The sequence below is a fragment of the Drosophila biarmipes genome, chromosome 2L (assembly GCF_025231255.1).
Source record: "Drosophila biarmipes strain raj3 chromosome 2L, RU_DBia_V1.1, whole genome shotgun sequence".
Taxonomy (NCBI): domain Eukaryota; kingdom Metazoa; phylum Arthropoda; class Insecta; order Diptera; family Drosophilidae; genus Drosophila; species Drosophila biarmipes.
The window spans coordinates 2,593,693-2,613,776 of record NC_066612.1 but is presented as its reverse complement, the minus strand read 5'-3'; the positions used below and the strand labels follow the sequence as shown (position 1 = coordinate 2,613,776).

The window sequence follows — 20,084 nt, the reverse complement described above, 5'->3', positions numbered from 1 at the left end:
TGTCTATCTTTTAAAAAGGATTTTAAAACACTTTCAATGGAATGCTTTTATTCGCCTGTAAAATAAAACTAATTTGGTAACATTTTTTATCCACAACCAATTTTGTTTTCAATTGGTGTTTGAGCTAGATGACTGAAGTTGGGGTGGGATTCTATTATGGTGGTAAAAGATACGTTTTGAGTTAGGCTTTTCAGTCTTTGTATTCATTTTATAGATAGAATTAGTTATAATATAGTACTGAGAGATACATTTTGAGTAAAGATACTTTTCATGTGCCATATATTTTGATTTTATTATGTTGTGATGAAAGTTATTCCAAAATAGTATTGAAATTTACATTTTAATTTGAGATATTCAGTCTTTGATAACGTGTTGAGTATTTTGACGTATTTTTAAAGTTTTTCAGCTAAAAATAATATTTTTTAGAAGAAATTCCAACGTTTCTTATCGGAATTTCGAAAGGTTGAATAGTTTTCTTAGTCGTCGAGGAGGTATTGATATTTTCTAGGCTTTTTCTTCGAGGTTGTGTAACTTTTCAGAACGCTCAGCCTATCGGGCACCACTACCAATCCCACATCGGAGTTATCAATCCGGCCAAACAAACTTATCCATTGGCAAATACCCCACCGAATGGGCTACAATTATGTGAAATTGGCCGAGCCGAAACCGCAACTTTGGCAAACAGCGGTGACTTGCGGATACGGATACCATATAGTGGGTTATATCGGGAGCAGAAACTGGGCAGCGCTAAGTTCTTGGGCAAACACGGAGCGATCCAATTCGATGCGATCCGACGCACTGATAAGCAGAGAGTCGGGTTCCAGTTCCCCGATAAAGAGAGGCGTTCTCTGGGCCTGGGCCTGGGGAGCGGATGCGAAGCGCTCAGTTCGCCAGTTTGGCTGGCGATCGAGATTCGGTTTTCAGAGACGGTTTCAGTTTTTGCCACGGTCCCCAGGCGAAAGGTTGTTCTGTGCGCCCAAGTCGCAGAATTCGGATCGTATCGCAGCGGGGGAAAGAAATAAAAACAACAAGCTGAAACCGTATACTTAATACGCGTGTGTGTAGCTCAAAAAACAAGAAAATATAAATAAACAAAACTACATTGCTACGTCAGAAGACTACAAACAAAAGATATGAACGCAGCGCTGACGTCGCCGCCAAGGTTCGAATCAGATATTATATTTTTGCCCCGTTTTTTTTTCGCCCATTTCTGGGTTGTTTCTGATAAGTTTACAACTTACAACGCGGTTGTGATTTGATTTTTTCCTGTGGGCTTGTGTGACTTTGCCAAGCGATTTGCGTGCACCTCAAGGGGAGGAGAACTGCATTCGCGGCCCCTGGCTCTCCGCCGATCTTTCCGATCAGCAGTGCCTTGAGATTGCCGCTCGCCAAGTGAACGTTCCGACGTGGAAACCTTATACACATGTCTAACTACACAAGCTAATCCCAGCCAGACCAAATCAGCCTTGAATCGGCAGCTCAGGAACCCGACTAACTTAATGCTAGCCCGCTGCTCCAGTTGGCACGGAAGGAGGAAGTAGTTTTGGATCGATATCATGAGCTCGCGACAAGCTGGATTCGTCCTGGACGCCAAGTCCATGAACCTGAGTACCTCGAGACCGCCATCACCATCACCGGCAGCTGCCACTTTCAGATGTCAGGAGTCGCAGCAGAGCAATGCCTCCCAGCTGGATGCCCGGGCGGCGGAGGAATCCTCCCTGGAAACCTCGACCCAGGTTCAGAGCAGTTCCAGCACGGAGTCTATTTCCACCGATTATTACCGCTGCCTGCTCCAAAAGCTGCGGGATGCCACCGGCGACGCCGGCAAAATGAGCTTCGAGCTGAACAATATATTCCTCAAGCGGCTGGACGAGATTGACTGCCTGGATGGGCAGGGAGGTGACGCAATGGTGAGCGGACAGACAGTCCAAGGTGGTCAAAGGAAAAGGAAAGAATTGACATCTAAAAATAGTCTAGTATATTAGTTAGCAGGGTTTAGTTTCTCAGGAAACACTGTGAGCACTAGGTCTTATTAAGAATATCCTTGTATTATTACATTAAAAATATTCTGAAATCCTCTTTAATATTAAATATTTTTCCTTCACCTCCAGTACACCTCGCAGCTGCGTCTGGTCACCTATCAGGAGTGGGTGGACATCCTGCTGCACGTGAACAACGTAGTCCTGGGCAACATGTCCGACTTGGAGGAGGAGGCCTACGGCAAGATCATGGACTGCGTTCAGTCGGTCCAGGGTGAGCAGCAACAGGCGCTGGAAGTGAACCGCAAGCTGCAGAAGGACATTTGCGCCCTCATAAAACTAGTGCAGACTGCCCATCATCACGGCACTTGGGACCTGAAGGGGCTGTCGCTGGAGACCATGACCGTGAAGGAGCTGATGGGCGTGGGCGCGGATGAGCCGCTGCCGGAGAGCGAGAGCGAGAAGGTAGGCCAAATACCCCTGAGGGAAAGGGGAAACGGCGATTTCAAGAGCAAGTCCCGTAGAGCCGGGAACGCCACACGATGTTGTCACCATTGAATTCGTTGATCTTCTACTGTTTAATAAATTATTATATTGTGTTCGTCAAGCCCGTTGAGCCTGGTTTTCATTGGAGTTTTATTCTGTTGCAGATGGCCGAGTGTATGAAGTCTCTGGTCAGCGAGATGGCCGCCAAGCACGACGAGCTCTGCCACCTGAAGTCCCAGATCGGCGCCCTGGACGAAGTGATCCTCACGGCCAGGCAGAAGCTGCTCCTCAAGGATCAGTGCATAGCCCAGCTCAATCAGCAGGTGAGGTGCCCCACATACATCATTAATATATCATTGCTTCTTTTCTAAATATTTAAATATTAAAAAATGTTAACTTTAGATAATTTTAGATAGATAATAGTAAATACAATTAGCTAGGATTAGTAACATAAACATTAGGAGAAGTAGTAAAAACCATCAGTTTTGTGGGACTTTCATGTGATCTATTATTTGTATTATCATTTAATCATCCCAACGTTGAATCGTGTTTTGTGACGCAACTAAAATAAAACAAACATAGTCCCCATCTGTCGCTTGATATTGAGTTTATAATTAATGTTACAATAAATCAGTTTTAAAGATCTATCAGGAGAGCTAGTGACGGCTCTGAATTTATTAATAGACTAATTGGAAAACTTTCTTATCGCTTGATCGTCTGTTGTGACGCCCGATCGGAAACCCGATCAGTTTACGTTTTAGTGTAATGTCTAGTTCATAGGAAATTCTCAGTGTACTCAACTCAAAAGACTCAGAAATTCCTTACCCACACCATTTGATTTCCGAACATCCCAAAAAAAGCTGCAAGAGATCACTGAGTGCTTTGCCACCATGTCGGAGCACACGAAATGCATGGGTCCCTCTACAAATGTGAACTCCTGCGGGGATTTGGGACAGGATCAGGCGAAGCTGGAGGAGACCGCCAGTGATACGCTGACCGGCGATACGATCACGAACAACATGCTGGAGAACCTTACGATGCAGGACTCCCAGGAGAGCGAGATGCTCCGGATGCTGAACAGGGAACTCAACGAGGTCTTCGAATTGCACCACAAACAGGACTACCAGGCCATGGAGTGCAGCCGGAAACGTCTCTCCTGCTTCTTCGAAAAGTTGGTAGGGGATCCGAAGACTTCAGCCTTTTATTATATACTATACCATCCATAAACTTTCTTTCCCAGACATCTGAGCGTGATGATACCGTGAGGAAACTGGAGAGCATTCGCAGTCATCTGAGGATCCTTCAATCGGACATAGACCAATCCTGGCTAAACTCAGTTAGTTCGCGGACAGGCCCCGGTGATCCTGACACCCAGATGCTGGAGGCCCTACGAAGACGGATGCACAACCTCGCCCAAAGTAACCGGGAGTTGCACGGGAAGTACCAGCGCCTGGATACCGAGTCAAAAAGTGCGTATTCCTGACCTGCGATACGTTGACGTTTCGCTATAACCTCGGATAAAGTCAAAATTTCAGAGCTGCAGGCCAGGATTGAATCGGAAAGCGGGTTCAGTCAGAGGAACAGTGAAATTCTAAAGGAGATCGCCGAAATGATTTGCAAACTGGTGAGATTACACTATATATGAGTAATCTAGTTGTATGACAAATACAATCATAGAAAGAAAGTTCTAAAATTCCTTAATGGGAAGACTTATTCGACCGATACAATTATACAGATCTTAATCTTAATTAAACTTCTTTCCATTCAGGGTTCTGTGGAGTTCTCCTACAACGAAATCTACGAGGAATCCTCGACGGAAAACCCCTTCTGTGCGGCCATCAAGGAAATAATCGAGCAGAGATCCGAGGAGGAGCGCAAGCAAATGGCATGTGTGAGTATCTGACGGTTTCGATTACCCCGCAATTAGGCGATTCCAATAACACCGCTTGTCATACCAAATGCAGAAAGGCGATGCGAAAACACCTTCCCAAACAAACACAAGGGAGCCCAGCAAAGCCACCAAAATCCCCACAGCCACGGCGAAAACAAAGTCAACCACTAAACCTTCAACTAAGCCAACGACAACTAAAACTATAACAACGAGAACAGCGACAAAATCGAGGACCCCCAAGTAACTATGTCACTTGTTGACCCTCCTTAACATTTAGCCTAAGCTAAGCCAAGTTAGGTAGTTAGTATAGCTTAAAGTTCGTCAGAGTTGTGAAGTTATTTATCATCGAAGTAGTTCCCGCCAAAAACCTAAAAGAAGGAAAAACGTTTGTTTATGTACACAAATCAACTGAAGTCTTTGGGGCAATAAGAAGCCAGGAGCTTAGTGAAAAGGGGAAAAACCCTATTGCCTTTCAGATTAAAATTTAAACTTAGGTAATCTCAGCTTGCAGAAATGTTTAATGTCATCCTACTTTTATCTTAGTACGTGAAATCTTGTATCCTTTAATATACTTCTCAAATCTAAGACCATGCCTCTGACTTATGATATTCCTCTTATGTGGTAAGTGACATTCGCCTTCGCAAGGGAAGCCACTTATATACTTTCAAGGTACATATCCCGGTTGGAATGACAACAAACGCTGTTGCCATTCGAGTCCTCTGATTTATTTTCCCATATATAAGCAGCAGGAGATCCATTTCACTCCCCTTTCGGGTTTTTGTCTACATTCGACAAATACAAATCGCTCGCGAATGTGTTTATTGTGGAAACTCGGCTGTATGTTCAACTGCATGTCCTCCTGCCCTCCACTCAGACCCTGCTCCCCAGGAACTGGCGAATCGGAAATAGGTTTCGTGTTATTTATTTACCCACAATCGACACGCGAGGCAGGCGAGCCGTGATATGCATATCGATGAGAGCCGCGGGGATTGGATTGGGCAGGGATTCGAGTGACGAGGCTGCTCGTGATCCTCGTGAGTAGGAACTAGGGATAAAATGAAAAATCCTAGATCCCAAACCAACTTATTTTTTAATATAAATAAAATGACGCCCAGTGCTTCCATAAATAAGGAAAGATGTTGAATATACCGAAAAATAAAATATAATAATATAATATAACAGAGTTGTTTTGGCTTTATCTCTAAAAAAACTAATATATCTTTCCTGAAAAAAGCTGGATATGGCAATCCTGCAATAGAGTATTAGACTATGAGTATTAGACTAAGAGGTGTTTAAGGATCCCCAGACTTTCAAATATATTTTACTAAATTGATAACTTTTTGCAATGATAAGTTTAAAAATTTACAACATTTTCCAATTTTGATTTTGGGCAATTTTTGAAAAATATTATAACCCTCACGCGATCACCTCCCTGGCGAACTGCTGGGCACAAAATCAAACAACTCGGCAGGAAGCCCCAGTCAAGGGGTCGTCGGCGCTGGGAACCGGAGTAGTTCGCTTCAGAATCCTGTCATCCGTCGGCGGTTGCTGTTTAGTCGCGTGAAGCAAATCAAGGAAGCGCCAGGAATCGGGAATTTCGGGCGATATACTCCACATAAAACACACGATTTACGATCCCTAATTAGTGGCCCACGCGCCTGGTAAACCAATTTGGATTTTCGTACTTTCGGCGCGAAAAACGAAAGGAAAAGCGTGCAATTAGCCAGGAAGTTTTCCGCTGAAAACGCAAGGCGAAAGTTGGCCAAAAGTGCAAATTGTTTTCGAGTGTTTTGAGAGGGGGTGGAAAATGGCGAACAGCGTGCAAACTGTAAATGTGCAAATTGAGTCGGCGGAAAGGTGTGGAAAACCGAGGTGTGGGGGGCCCTAAATGGGTTTAATGACAGACAAGGAATCATAACAATTCATTGCCCCCGTCTTAATCGATTTTCACATTTCCCCGGGCTATCGAATTCGAACTCCCTCCCGCTCCCCAATATAATACGCCTTTAAAAGTGTTTTAAGTGCGCCGAGCCACGCTTGCCCCCAGAACTCAGCCCCTGCCAATAAATAACTATAAGTATAGCCCATCCACGAGTCAGACAGACGATATTATTTGCTGCCGCCCGCTCGGCAACTTTATTTTCAAATCGTGTCAAACAGTCGGGCCGCGCAAATAATAATATCTATAAAACGGGGGCCCATCCACCCCCAGCAGAACTTGTGTTGCCAAAGTGCCAGAGAAGCGAAACTTTGAAACCCGAAACCGAAGCCTTGCCACCTACGGCTCGAATTGGTTTTATTTTCGTGACAAACTTTTAATAGCAATATTATTGAAATGAAATGAAACGGTAATGAAGTCGAAATTCGTCTGGGTTATGCGAGATATATTTCTGTGGCCGCCGACACGAAGGCTCCGCTCCCGACCATTCGACACCGAAAGCGATTTGGGTACAGAGATATCCGCTCGTATCTGCAATCGACAATTGACAACTGACAGGTGATTCCGTGCGCGGACTTGCAGGCAATTAGTTACAGATTTCTGACTTGCCATGGTAAGCCAGCTGTCTCTGCGCCACTTCCACATCCATTTCGGCATTTGCATTTGTAGAACGCGGAGAACGCCAGCTCCCCCGATTGCCCCCATCGCCAGCAGCTGGAGCACACGCTCCTCCACTGCCAGACCCAGTCGGAGCTCCTGCAGGCCACGCGGGACAATTACCTCAGCATCATCGATGAGTTCAAGCGGGACCTCGAGGAGCTGACCGAGCAGGTGGAGCAGCAGCAGCGCCTGCAGCAGGGCCCGCACACCAGCCAATCCTGTCCAGAGCCAGAGCTGCACAGCGTGGATCACCCGCGCATCAACTGCGAACTAGAAATACAAGTTGGCCCCACACTTCAAAGCGGTTTTAAAACGGATCTTAACATTAATATCTGCTTTCTTCCCACCTTTCCCCGCCCAGAACGAACACCTTGCCTGCCAAATCGAAGGACTGCAGGACAATCTGAAGGATCGAGACAGTCAGATCGACCAGCTGCAGTCCATGATCAGGAGCTACTCCGACTTCAGCGAAAACAACCGACTCAAAGGGGAGATACACGAACTCAAGCAGAAAAACTGTGAGTTTTCGGAATAACAGGGATAGCTGCTAGAATTCTTCTATTATATTCTAATCTCATATCCTTTTCCAGGTGACCTGTCTCGTCAGGTGCGCGAAATGGCTACCCTGCTGAGCAACCAAGAGGAGCAACGCGTGGAGCTGTGCACCAAGTACGGCAACCTGGTGAACAGCTTCGAGGATCAGTGCCAGGAGCTTAAGGCAGCCAATAGAAGAGTGCAGAGCCTGCAGGGGAAGCTGGACCAGCTGGAGCAGCTGCAGGGTGAGATGAGAACAGAGGTGGGTTTCGGTTTTGCACCTTCTCAAAACAGGTGAATAAACTTGACATTTTCAGCGTAAAATGCTGCGAGAGGAGGTGATCGCCCTGAAGGAGAAGGAAGCCGTTTCAGCCGGACGCGAGCGAGCACTTCAAGACCAACAGAAAAACTTTCATCTGGAGGTGGAGAAGCAGCGCCAAACGATTCGCGAGCTGCATACACAACTGCGCCTGGAGGAATCCCGATTCCACGACAGCCAACGGCAGATGGAGGAGGTCGTCGGGTCCATGAAGAAGGAGATTTGCGACTCAGCCACCAAGCACCAGCAAGCACTGACCCGTCTGAAGTAGGTAGTCCGTCCGGGATGGAGTGCATCCATATAAGAGCAGCCGCCTTCTTCTCTCCTTCCGCTAGGCAGCAGACCGAGGTCAACCAGCAGCAGGAGCAGATCATCGGCTCGTTTCGCAAGTGGAAGGACGCCCAGGTCAGGGCCGACGATGCGATGCGCCAGTGCGCCAAGAGGGCCGAGGAGCACATTCACATGCTGCTGGAGGAAAACCAGGCGCTGGCCGAGGACTATCGCAGCCTCTTTCGCGACCACACGCTCCTGGAGACGGAGATTTACCGGGTCAAGCAGGCGGTCAACTATGCGCCCAGCTCCTCGTTGGCCTGTCCGCCGCAGGCGAGCGGTAGACGGACGAATGCCGAGGCGGAAAACGATGTGAGTGGGTTAGAAATATGAATATCAGTAAGGAAATATTATACCAGAACTAAATCGCATTACTATTTCGAATGTCTTTTCAAAATTGTCACAAATTGGATATCGTAGGACCTCTAAAAGCGGATTTTTATAGAATTTTCCATGAGATGTCTAACCTATCCTGTAAATCCCTCAGATGGACAGGCGGCTGCAGAGCTTGACCAGCACCTCCCAGCGTATTTCCAACCAGAACCGGACTCTGAACGAACAGCTCTGCAACCCCTTGAGTTCCCGGAGCCCGTCAGGAATAGGTCGCCCGGTGGCCCAGTCCACGTTGAGGCCTGCTACAGGATCCTCGAATGATTTGTCGTAAGACAGGATGTATTACCAGGACTTCCCACTCCCTCCGTCCATTTTATCTATGTTTTCACCCAAAATCCCTAGGCCAACATTACTTTCGAGGCGCGTAATTTGTAAATTATCTTTGTAAATTGTGGTAGAAAAGGAATAAACCCAAGTGCTTGTGTAGATGTTGTCTTGGAAAAGGATTCTTGTCGCTATAGGACTATAATAATGATATTTTAATGGACAATCCTGGGGAAGGCCTAAAGCTTTTAGGGGTTTATTGTAAGTACCTACTTAAAAGGTTCTAATAACAGTGGTTATTATAGCTCTGGAAGAATACCTTAATTCTTGTTCTGTTCAATCTAAACATCCTGAATGAGTTTGGCTCTTTCGCTGATTGCTATGAGGGCCATTTTGATTTGGGCTCTTTTCTTGACGCTCTCCTCGCGCAGGACGTCGGATTGCTTGGTGAGGATCTTGACGCGGGTGTCGCTGAAGCGTTCCGCCTCCGGAATGGACATCTCCAGGTACACATCCTTGCCCACATTGACCAGAATGCTGTCCATTTTGCGCACGCGCGCCTGCATGAATATGTTGCTCCCGATGTTGACCTGCGTCTTGTAGCCCTCGGGCAGGTGGGTGTCGAAGGTCTGGAGGGTGTTCTTCAGCTGGACGTACTCCATGATCTCCTCGTTGAACTGGTCGATGCACTTTTCCAGCTGCCGGAGATCCTCCTTCAGCACCTCGTTGATGAACTCCTCAATCCGCGTGATCTGCGCCTGATTTGCATCCTGCCTGCGGGATTTCGGAGATTTGGAGGGTTCTCTTGGTAACTCATTACTTACTCCTGCATCGGGTGGACTTCTGTGCTGCTTTTTGGCTTTATTTGCATTTTAGGTGTAATAAAAACATCAAAATAAGAAAAACCGCAAAACTCAACTTTTTGTTAACGTTTTGCTTCTTCTTGTTCACTCTACAAGTGCGGCAACCTGTTATCGATAGACGGTAGGGCTGGAAACTTGGCTATATTTAAGGATCCCTAGCTTTTCTTAGTATTATAAAAAACACATTTAATTTTTAAACAAATTAAATAACAAAATAATGTATTACAAATTAGGTTAGGTTTGCTGCAAAGTATAAAATATTATTATTAATAATAAAATTGTATTATAGACAGATTTCGGTAGAATAGAGAATGTTGTTTCAAGTTATATTTTTTTTGTTCACAAAAACTTCTGTTTTTTTTACAATTGAAAATGTTAAATTGCTATATATTATGTTGCTGATGGTGAAATATATATTTTATTGTATATTTTTGGATTTTTTAGAATAGGCGGCTTTCTCTCCTCACTTTAGTCTATTCACCAGAGTGGTTCGTGTCCCTGCTAGCCGTGGTGAACTCCCCCCGTAGAACTCCCCCGAGTTGGCAGCACTGCACCACATATTTTGTTTTCGCGCTATTTTCAGCAATTTGCAGAAATGTCGCTTAAACAGGCTCTCGACGACTGCATGATCGACTTCGATCGCTGTGTGCTGGTCACCGACCTCCTGGAGGAGTACAAGCTGTCCTACAAGGAGGTGAACGATGTGCTGGAAGCCTACATCAAAAGCCAGGAGCCCGCCACAAAGTTCGAGAAGAGGTTTTTGGTGCATGGCAAGAAGAAACCCCAAGGATCCGCTGCCGGCGAGGATCTGTACTCCGTGGTGCTCGAGAGCAAGCTGAAGGACTGGATGGCCAAGGTCCAGGATGCAGAATCGCAGCTCTATAGTGTCAAAATCGCCGGGGGCACCAAATCGCCGGCTGCGACTTTCAAGCCCATGCAGCATTTGGAGGTCAAGCTGGCCAAGATTGAGCAGCGTCCTGGAGTAGGTAAGCCGGTTCCCACTGCAAACGGTGGCCCAGCAACCAATGGAGTTAAAAGTGAGCCCGCCAAGACGCAGGGCATTAAGTCAGAGGCTTCCAAGCCATCTGTTAAGGTGGAGCCATCCAAATCCTCCATAAAAACAGAGACAGATGCAGATAAACTACCAGTTGGCAAGGGAAAACCCTCGCCGGAGAGCAAGAAGACCTCACCCAAAGATCAGGCTTCCAAAGCCAAACCAGCAGCAGCCAAAAAGGGCAGCATCAACAGTTTCCTTACAGCGGCGGGTAGCAAACCCAAGGAGGTCAAGGCCACGCCCAGCAAAACAGCTGGCGGCACCATGGCTAACTTCTTAAAGAAGCAGCCACCAGGAGCCCAGAAGTCGCCAACAGAAAAAGCAGAAGAAACCAAGAAAGCTGCACCGGCTGCAGCAAAAAAGGAAGCCGCGAAGAAGTCTCCCAGTCCCATAAAAAATGCAAACACCTCTGTGCAACTCTTCGACGAGGAGAGCGCCGAATCCTCCGACGAGGAGGAGAAGCTGGACAAGCTGCGACGCAATGTGATTGGCTCAGACAACGAATCCGATGTGGAGAAGCCCTCGACCTCCAAGCGGCGACGCATCAGCGACTCCGAGGACGAAGAGCAGCCGCCCAAGAAGGCCGCCGAGCAGGAAGTAATCGCAGTGGATGAGGAAATGGACACGGAGCCGGCCAACGAAACGTATCTGGACGAGGATGGCTTCGTCATCACGCAGAGAAAGCCGGTCAAGGCGCAACCCGCCAAGAAAAAGGTTTCCCCCAAGGCCGCAGCCCCTGCCAGCAAAAAGAGGTCGCCGGCTTCAGCTGGCAAGGCTGGAAAGGATGCGCCCAAAACCAAGCAAGCCGGCATCATGAGCTTTTTAACTAAGAAGTAGTCAAATGCATGGAAGAGTTTGTTCTAAAGATTAAGCATTAAGAAAGGAACTTTTTTGTTCTTAATACATTTATTTATGCCAATGAAAATGTTGACTGTTCTAGAAACAGAAAAGAAAAAAGAACATAAACAAGTATAAAATAAAAGGTCGAGGAGTCATAGTACTGAAAATTTATACATCCTTCACTTTTTTAAAAGATCATCAACATAATTTCTTTAAAAGTTTGTTAAAATACTTACTTCAAAATGTTTTTGTTGACCTCCAAGAAACTTTATTTTTTGCTGTTTAAAAGCAGATGTAATCCTAAAAAATCTCTTATACCTAATAACCATTAAAGACACAAGTCGGTTTGTTGTTAAAAAGAATTTATTGCATTTGTTTATAGCTGCTAGAAGTTGTTTGAGTATCTTGTTGTAATTTGTATTTAGTTATTTATATAGAATCGCGTGTCTGATTGTGTGTCCGTGTGTGTGGGCGTGTCGGTGTGAATTTTGCCTGCCTATGCTGTAGTATCAGTGCGTGTTGCTGTTGTTTTTCTGTTTTCTGACTTCGTTATCTTTACCGTACTTCAAAACACTTTAAAAAATTAAGGCGAGGTTTGAAAAACACTTGTTCGTTCATATAACTCGAGTATCCATTAATTTAAGTTGTTCATTTGTTCGTTTGTTGTCTTGTGGTTTTCCTCTTTGTTTTTTGGTTTCTGCAGTGATTGCGTTTGATTCCTATCTGATTTTTAAGCATTAAAAGCTTACAGTCAGGCTGCCCGATGGCAAGCAAATACATACAGTGGCTCGCAGCTTATTTCGTGCAGTTACCTAAAAAAAGTTTAAGTCGTTATTCTGGCTAAACTAAAAAAGATAACAGAAAAATTTAAATGCAGTATCTTAATAGGGAATATTAACTTGTTTATTAAACGAAAGCGATTCTCTTAATCATAAAAACAAAAATAATTATTTAATAAAAACAAAATGTACAGACTTTTTCCATGCCGCAGCTTATTTCGTGCAGTATGTTTAAAGCCAAAACATTTAATATTTAGTCTTAAAAATCACAGTTTTTTTTTATTATTTGATTATTTAAAATACTAACAAATACATATTTTATGAAATTTTGAGCTTGGTCACACTTGAATAAAGAGATACAGGGGAATTACCGAAATGGCACCACGCACAACCATTGAGCAGCGAGAACTTGTGCTTAAACACTTTATAAGTGGAAAAAGTCAGCGGGTCATTGGAGAAATGGTGTCCCTAAGTCCCAGTACTGTACAATACATCATCCAATGGTTTGTCCGAGAGAACCGCATTGAAGATAAAGGCCGAAAAGCTCCTAATAAAATTTTCAACGATCATGAAGAGCGCCGTATTGTCCGGAAAATTAAGGAAAACCCCAAGCTATCGGCCCCAAAAATAGCTTCAGAGGTCGAGGACGAAATGGGCAAGAAGTGTAGTCCTGATACGGTGCGTCGTGTGCTGCACGATCATAACTTCAATGGTCGAGTAGCACGGAAGAAGCCCTTTATCAGCAAGAAAAATATTGCTGCTCGGCTAAAGTTTACAAAGCAACACATACATTTACCGATTTCGTTCTGGGATGATGTTATCTTTGCTGATGAGTCAAAATTTAACATTTTTGGTTCAGATGGACGACAGTATGTGTGGCGGCAACCAAATACAGAGTTGGAAAATAAGCACCTGAAACCTACGGTCAAGCATGGCGGGGGTCACGTCATGGTTTGGGCCTGTATGGCAGCCTCTGGCGTCGGTAACCTCATTTTTATTGATGGCATCATGGATGCCAAAATGTACTTAAACATTTTAAAGGATAACCTACTGGAAACTGCTGAAAAACTCGGCATGCGCGATCGTTTTCGATTTTACCAGGACAACGATCAGAAGCATTCAGCAGAAATTGCGAAGTCTTGGCTTATCTGGAATTGCCCTCATGTCGTTATAACGCCAGCACAGTCTCCAGATTTGAATGTGATTGAAAATTTATGGGAAATATTGGACATTGCTATAAGGAAGAGGAAGATTTCGAACAAAAACGACCTAAAAACTGTTCTTATGGAAGAATGGCAAAAAATTCCAGTGGAAACAACTAAAAAGCTAGTTTCATCCATGAAAAATCGTCTCAAAGTCGTCCTGAACCAGAAAGGAGGACACACTAAATATTAGCGGTTAAATTACAAATATTAAGTTACGTAGAAGCTACTGCACGAAATAAGCTGCGGCATGGAAAAAGCCTGTACATTTTGTTTTTATTAAATAATTATTTTTGTTTTTATGATTAAGAAAATCGCTTTCATTTAATAAATAAGTTAATATTCCCTAATAAGATTCTGCATTAAAATTTTTCTGTTATCTCTTATAGTTTAGCTGGAATAACGACTTAAACTTTTTTTAGGTAACTGCACGAAATAAGCTGCGAGCCACTGTATGTATGTAGGTGATTGAGTAGGGGCTCTTCAGTGGATAAAACAATTCGTCGTGTTCCTGGCAAACAATCGAGATCAGTGGCTACACTTAGGTAGAAGCTTCTCAGAAGCTAAATTATTGCTTACACTTAGACTTGCTTCGGCCTATCTACCGATCAAGCTTCCCACTTCGGCAGTGCTCACTGTATAGACCACTAGGATCATGGGTTCGGGGTTCGATTTCAATTTGACTAAATTTTAGTTATCCTTATCCTAGATAGCCACACAGTGGGCACTCCAGAGGGTTCCACTTTAGCTTTGTTAATTCATAAATATTGCTCGCAATGCATAATGAAAAAGTCATTTGCTATATAATCAATCAGTTAATCATTTCCTAGGTGTGATATGAACATAATGTGTGCATGATATGACTCTACTAATATGATCGTTTGATTTCTCTCGCACGCTATTCGCCTTGACTTAATCACCTAAATGAATGTAACATTCGTTTCGTACAATTTAATATCTCAGCACCATTTTTTTTAATAATAGCACAAAGTATATATGCATTTATGGTTTTGTATGGGTCAACAATAGAATTTTCCTAGAAGTTTTTGTGGGTGTTTTTCGTTTTCTGCTCTTTTCATTTCGCTACAGGGTAAAATATATCTAAGTTTATTTAACTTGCTCGGTTTCATTGTTTCGGTTTGCTCGTTTGCTCTAAACTTGCGTATCTACGACGCTGCCATAGGACTCTTCGGCGAATTTGGGCGCAATATAGTCCTCGTAGTAGTTGATGAATATGTCCTTGAACTCGTCGGCGATGAACTCCAAGGCGTTAAGCATTTGCATCAGCTCGCGGTCGTTGCACTTGTAGTTGCTCAGGGCCATCACGTCCCAGAAGTACGAGAAGTACTTCACGTACTCGATCGACTGGCCCCCGAACTGGGCCATGACCCCGGGCAGTACGGACCGCAGGATGGAGCCCAGCTTGTTGAACTCCCAGTCGTCCAGCACGGTGGCCCCCTCTGATGGTTGCCGGAGTTTAGAGGTAGGAGGAGCAGACAGAGAAAGAGAGATCAAAAGAGATAGATTTCAGGGGTAAGAAGGAACATTCCTAGGTGTTTCCACTGTAAAGTCTGGGGAGAATATGCACCATTAAGGGTTTTTCAAAGCTACCTGCTCTTAATCATCTAGTTTATTTTACTTAACTATTTTTTTTCATAGAGCTATAGTATGTCTATCTCTCTATCTATTCTATCTATCAATTTGTAAGGCAAATAAAAAAAATTTTTATTTGTAACTACATTAGGAAATTAATAGTTCTAAGCCTAGCTTGCCAAGCAAAGTATTCCAAAGGTGTTTGAAAGGCCAGCACAACCTAGTGATATGTAACCCCTATATAAGAACTAAAGAGTTTAGTTCCAATTCAAAGTGTTTCCAAACTCTTTAGAGTTCTAGAAGTAGTAATCCTTATAAGAAGGTTAATAACGAAATAATAAATGCACTTCTTCAAAAGCTAAGTTTCACTGCGAAACATTACCTAGCTGATTATATACCTAGCACTGCCTAGTGGTATGTAATCCCTTTAGCCAGGATGAGTAAAATGAAAATTAGGATCGTATAGCGAAAGTAGTGCGCAACCAAGAGGGAAACGTGAGCTGGCAATGACCGAAAGTCACATGAGTTGCAATGGCTTTTCATTTCCGAGGACTTACCACGGTGCACCATGAGGCACTGCTCCAGCAGGAGCCTGGCCAAAGCCGTCTTGCACTCGTGCAGATCCATCAGTTGGTTCTCGGCCCGCTCGATGGCCGCGTACAGCTTGCAGCGCTCCTCGATGAGCTCGCAGTCGATCAGGGACGTGGTGAAGGCCCAGTACCACTCCAGTTTCTGGAACTCCCCGCAGTGGGGACACTGGATCAGCTCGGCGCCATTGAACTCCGGCTGGGTGTACTCCTCGGAGAGCCACCAGCGCAGATTTGGGGCGTGCGGCAGCGCCTTGGGAGTGAAGATTTCCATGCACTTTGGGTTATCACAACGGTAGCGATGAAACTTGTGCTGAGGGATTAGGGCAAAGGGTAAATACAAGATCTTACATCTTATATTTATACTATTTTGTTAAGTTAAATGTGACTTACGAACTCATCTTCCGCGTTCGCCATCTGGCAGGCGTTGCAGTGGCACCTGATGCCGCGCTCCTGGAGCTGCTTGCTGCGCTCCTCCCGCGACAACTGCTGGAAGTTGCCGCCGGCGAAGCAGTTGTAGATCCCCGATCCCGCCGGCAGATCCAGCAGGGCCAGCGCGGTCACCTTGCGGCCGGAGAACTTGGCGCAGATTGTGGAGGAGCAGCTGTGGCGGCACAAGCTCATGGTGTCCGGGTAGACGGCGTACGAGACGACGGCCACCTCGCCGGCTAGCAGATGGAGGTGGCCCTCCTGGAGGCGCATGGGAGCGGCCCACAGCTGGAACTCGTTCAGCGGCGAGAAGACGTGGGGATCAGCGGGCAGGACAAAGGATCGGCAGGCGGTGAGCGATCTGTGGCGCAACTGGCCAATGTGCCGCATCAGCAGGGCGGCGCAGAGCAGCTCCCACTCGGCGCTGGACATGCGGGAGGCCGTGGGCAGGCTCTTCTCCAGCTGCTCGAAGAACTTGGTGCACTTGCTCAGGTAAATGGCCAGGATGTGGCAGGAGAGGGCCAGGGCAATCACCGTGTCCGTGGGCCGCTCCTCCTTCAATCGTTCCAACCGGAGGACGGCACTGTAGGCGATGTCCGGCCGATCCTGCAGCCCACCATTGATGGCCGCCCAGAGCTTGCTCAGCGTGGGCTTCTTGCGGCAGTGGCCCAGCATCTCCGGCAGCCCGCTGATCAGCATCCGGAAGGCCAGCTGCAGGAGTCGCGGCATCGCAAAGACCTCGCCGAAGGACTCGAACAGCTCGATCTGGTGGCCAAAGCACTCCACCGCGTGGATGGCGGCGTGCTTGAAGCGGCACTGGCGGGAGCAGTAGACCACCTGGCGGTTGGAGCAGTAAATGCAGGGGAAAGGAATGAACTGGGTGATCCCGCAGTGGTCGCACACCCGGCAATTGCCGCTGGGCACCATGGCCACCGCCTCGGACTCGAAGATCAGGGCATTCTTGGCCAACGCCCGGGTGGTGTGCAGCGAGGATGAGTTGTCCAACCAGGCACTGGATGGGATAATTTGGGATTATGGGATTATTTTTGGTAGCTTAAGAGATAGGTGCACTCACATTTCGAAGGCTTTCGAATCGTTGGTATCCAGGTCGTCGCCCGTTTGCACGGCCATCTCGAAGCGCTCCACCTTGAGCACCTCGCACTGGTGCCACAGCTCGTGGGTCCTCGCTTCGAACACCTGGTTCAGTTCGATGTGCAGGAGCTCGTGCAGATGCTCCTCGCAGAGCGCAAAGTTGCGCAGTTTTAAGGCACAGGCGGCTTGGCGCAGCTTAATCAATGGCAAGTACTCCTCCGGGTAGCCCAGGTCCAGGGCGCACAGGCAGTCGTCGTAGGATTCCTGGTGGGGATCATTAAGAACTTTGTTAAAAATATATTTACTCAAGGCAACCTATGAGTTAGATCATTATTCTGAAAAGTTATATAATTTATTCCGAAATTTTAGGACGCTGATATTTTACGGAATTAAGAACAGCTAGCTTATCTAAAAGGATCTTTACATGTCACACCTTAATTACATGTCATACCAGACAGTTATTCATAGGTATTCATACATATACATACATATTCGTAATTAAAATGTTGAATTCAAGCTAGATTTATATCTTTATATTGTAAATGAAGCTTAACAATCTGGTAAATTCCAGATAGAAGCTTTCTTAAGGACTCTCTTCTCACCGCGTAAAGGCCGCAATCGAAGAGGACCAGGGAGCGATTGGCGTGGGCCAGGGCGGCTGCCAGCGTGTTCCGGGCGGGGGCCAGGAAGATGGCCTCCGTGAAGAGATCGCTGGCCTTGAGCGGGTGCCGCTCCTTGCGGTACGAGTCGTTGCCAGCCTCCCGCAGACGACGCGACTCCTCCTCCGACTTGAAGTGGCCCGATTGGTGGCGCAGATGTTGAAACCATTTGAGTACGTGTGGCCTGTGCGGTGCGGAAAAAGGCAAGGAGGGTGCTTGGTTAATTATTCACGGCAAATGTCAAAACGAAGTGACCCAAATTCCGAGTTCGACGGCAAACAATGCTCCTTAACCTAAACGTACGAGTGCATGCAATCGTTCAGGCCACACTGGGCCAGGCTACAATGTTGTAAGAACACGAAATAAATCCGCTGTAATAGGGAACATAAACGCAACATAGATCTGAATTTAAAAAAAATATTATTTTTTTCATTTTTGGCGGGATAAAAATAGTTTTGTCATCTATAACTGGGGTAGATATATGTGTCATAAACGTATTTGCAACTAGGCCTTTAAAGTCGTACAGCTGACCCAGTGTGCCGGGGTGCAAAATCAACTCCCACAAATTAAATTAATTTCATGGGGTAATTATGGATTTGCATAATGGCTTGAAAGGCCGCCCTGGCACTTAACCCATATAAGGTCACTGGTCGGCAAGCGACCATGCGTTTTGAACATGTTTCGAATATGTTGGGCAATCACGTCTGAGGGCGGTAGGCGACGTAAATGAAAGCATTGGGAAAATACAAAAAAATGTACTACATTCTGGTTATAAAAAGTATCTACAAACATGTTCTACAATTATTTATGTTATATAATAAATGGTAAATATCTGAGTTTGATTACATACAAACAAAGTTTCAAAAAACAATTATATAGACATCTTTTTTTGAATGAAATAATATAAATATCTTTTCTAATTTAAACAACGCTGCTATATTCATTGTTTGGTAACTGTACATACTTTTAAATAACAACAATTTAAAGAACGCTTCCTGAACACAACCAATCCTAATATCAATCGTAATATCAATATTCCAAACCTCTGATTTTCCTAGTTATCTATAATCAAAATTCCTTAACCTCGCAAGCGCATTTTCACATATCATAGCAATCGGTAGATGGAACCACAAATGGGTTAATGGCCACAAGCGTAACCAGCGTTTTGTTCACCTAAATTCCAGCAGTGGCTCCTTGGTCGCGGGTGGTGACGAAATCCCCAGTCCGCCCACCGCCCCAATCAGGTCCTCGTCCTCCTCGCCGTTTTCGGGACGGGAAAGTGGCGCCGCCGACGAAGTGCTGGCCCCCAGCTCGACATCCTCCAGATCGCGGCTCAACTTCTGGCGCTGCACGGGCGTTAGGAGCACGAGCAGCTGCAGCTCGTCCTTGTGGAGCAGCTCATCGGGATTCAGGTGCTTCAGCTGCTGGCCAATCAGTTCGCTGAGGGTCACAGCTGGCGCGGCGGAAGTGGCAGAAGGAGCGGGAGAGCCAGCTCCTCCCAAGGAGGCGGAACCGGAAACGGGAGGAGATGAGGAGGAGGCAGCGGGAGCGGTGGTGGTGGCGGCGCCGATGGCGGCTGTGGCTGCTTTGCTGTTCACACGCGCAGAGGATGTGGAGGAGGCCATCACTTGGTGGCTGGTTGCTGCTTTTGGCTCGCTTTTTTCGGGTCTCGCGCTTTCGAGCCTTTCAGTTGGCCATCTTGTCACTGCCGCGGCGGCAGTCCTGGCGAGTTATTGGCTTTCAATTCGAGTGCACAACGCCCCGACATCATTGACTAATAACGATTGCTAAACTTTCACGAACTCCCGCACGTTGTGGCCTTCATATTGATTTTTTTAAACATCGCCTTTCGCCCTAGCGATGGGCCAGTCGTAACGGCCTAATCGCATAGGGGTGGACTCCCAGAGCTCCCGTTATTGTGGGGGATGGCACTTGAAGAGATCCTTTTTTAAAATATTAAAACATTTTTTAACACTTAAACTTAACTGGTATTTTATTAGTTTCCCAAAAATATTAAATATAGTTTAATGTTTCATAAAAACCCTTCCCAGAAAATTTCATAAATTATCTCTTAAGCATTGTCATGAAAATAGTTTTAGTCTAAATGTCAAATTATTTATTTAGATTTCTATAAATAAACTAAATTGAAAATACTTATGTTGGTTCTGCTAATCTATAGTTTAATATCGAT

The 20,084-nt window shown here is 45.7% G+C and overlaps 4 protein-coding genes across 10 annotated transcripts; 2 read left to right on the top strand and 2 right to left on the bottom strand.

Moving 5' to 3' along the window:
• The first annotated feature begins 942 nt into the window (after positions 1-942).
• LOC108029209 (early endosome antigen 1) lies at positions 943-8,957 on the top strand. Of its 6 annotated transcripts, none has more exons than XM_017101391.2 (12): positions 943-1,162; positions 2,112-2,444; positions 2,630-2,788; positions 3,257-3,640; positions 3,706-3,934; positions 3,989-4,089; positions 4,234-4,356; positions 7,317-7,473; positions 7,546-7,751; positions 7,807-8,075; positions 8,144-8,450; positions 8,626-8,957. In XM_017101391.2, the coding sequence occupies exons 2-12, from the start codon at positions 2,193-2,195 to the stop codon at positions 8,800-8,802; spliced, it is 2,364 nt and encodes a 787-aa protein (XP_016956880.1). In that variant the 5' UTR covers positions 943-1,162; positions 2,112-2,192; the 3' UTR covers positions 8,803-8,957. The 6 variants fall into 6 exon arrangements, with proteins under 6 accessions (XP_016956880.1, XP_016956882.1, XP_016956878.1 ...); XM_017101389.3 differs by lacking the exon at positions 943-1,162 and adding an exon at positions 1,367-1,910; XM_017101390.3 differs by lacking the exon at positions 943-1,162 and adding an exon at positions 1,370-1,910 and having other exon boundaries at positions 3,326-3,640.
• Positions 2,700-9,772, bottom strand: LOC108029012 (protein UXT homolog). 2 transcript variants are annotated; one of them, XM_050884902.1, is made up of 3 exons: positions 9,620-9,772; positions 9,115-9,569; positions 2,700-2,832 (listed from the first exon to the last, which is right to left on the bottom strand). In XM_050884902.1, the coding sequence occupies exons 1-2, from the start codon at positions 9,664-9,666 to the stop codon at positions 9,137-9,139; spliced, it is 480 nt and encodes a 159-aa protein (XP_050740859.1). In that variant the 5' UTR covers positions 9,667-9,772; the 3' UTR covers positions 2,700-2,832; positions 9,115-9,136. The 2 variants fall into 2 exon arrangements, with proteins under 2 accessions (XP_050740859.1, XP_016956547.1); XM_017101058.3 differs by lacking the exon at positions 2,700-2,832 and having other exon boundaries at positions 9,022-9,569.
• A 418-nt stretch (positions 9,773-10,190) lies between these two features.
• Positions 10,191-11,914, top strand: LOC108029205 (DNA polymerase delta subunit 3). Its single transcript, XM_017101382.3, has one exon. The coding sequence runs from the start codon at positions 10,254-10,256 to the stop codon at positions 11,547-11,549; it is 1,296 nt and encodes a 431-aa protein (XP_016956871.1). The 5' UTR covers positions 10,191-10,253; the 3' UTR covers positions 11,550-11,914.
• LOC108029204 (uncharacterized) lies at positions 11,898-19,712 on the bottom strand. Its single transcript, XM_017101381.3, has 6 exons — positions 19,067-19,712; positions 17,837-18,077; positions 17,218-17,498; positions 16,107-17,154; positions 15,684-16,026; positions 11,898-14,993 (listed from the first exon to the last, which is right to left on the bottom strand). Exons 1-6 carry the CDS (start codon positions 19,516-19,518, stop codon positions 14,686-14,688), a joined length of 2,673 nt encoding a protein of 890 aa, XP_016956870.1. The 5' UTR covers positions 19,519-19,712; the 3' UTR covers positions 11,898-14,685.
• Positions 19,713-20,084: the final 372 nt, after the last annotated feature.

Bases quoted from the DNA above. Each gene is read 5' to 3' on its own strand.
- LOC108029209 (XM_017101389.3), top strand. From the start codon at position 1,557: ATGAGCTCGCGACAAGCTGGATTCGTCCTGGACGCCAAGTCCATGAAC. The intron at 1,911-2,111 runs GTGAGCGGACAG...CTTCACCTCCAG, and splicing joins GGCAGGGAGGTGACGCAATG to TACACCTCGCAGCTGCGTCT. The intron at 8,076-8,143 runs GTAGGTAGTCCG...TCCTTCCGCTAG, and splicing joins CAAGCACTGACCCGTCTGAA to GCAGCAGACCGAGGTCAACC.
- LOC108029012 (XM_050884902.1), bottom strand. From the start codon at position 9,666: ATGCAAATAAAGCCAAAAAGCAGCACAGAAGTCCACCCGATGCAGGA. The intron at 9,570-9,619 runs GTAAGTAATGAG...GAAATCCCGCAG, and splicing joins GAAGTCCACCCGATGCAGGA to GCAGGATGCAAATCAGGCGC.
- LOC108029205 (XM_017101382.3), top strand. From the start codon at position 10,254: ATGTCGCTTAAACAGGCTCTCGACGACTGCATGATCGACTTCGATCGC.
- LOC108029204 (XM_017101381.3), bottom strand. From the start codon at position 19,518: ATGGCCTCCTCCACATCCTCTGCGCGTGTGAACAGCAAAGCAGCCACA. The intron at 17,155-17,217 runs GTGAGTGCACCT...TATCCCATCCAG, and splicing joins GATTCGAAAGCCTTCGAAAT to TGCCTGGTTGGACAACTCAT. The intron at 14,994-15,683 runs GTAAGTCCTCGG...GGCAACCATCAG, and splicing joins GTGCCTCATGGTGCACCGTG to AGGGGGCCACCGTGCTGGAC.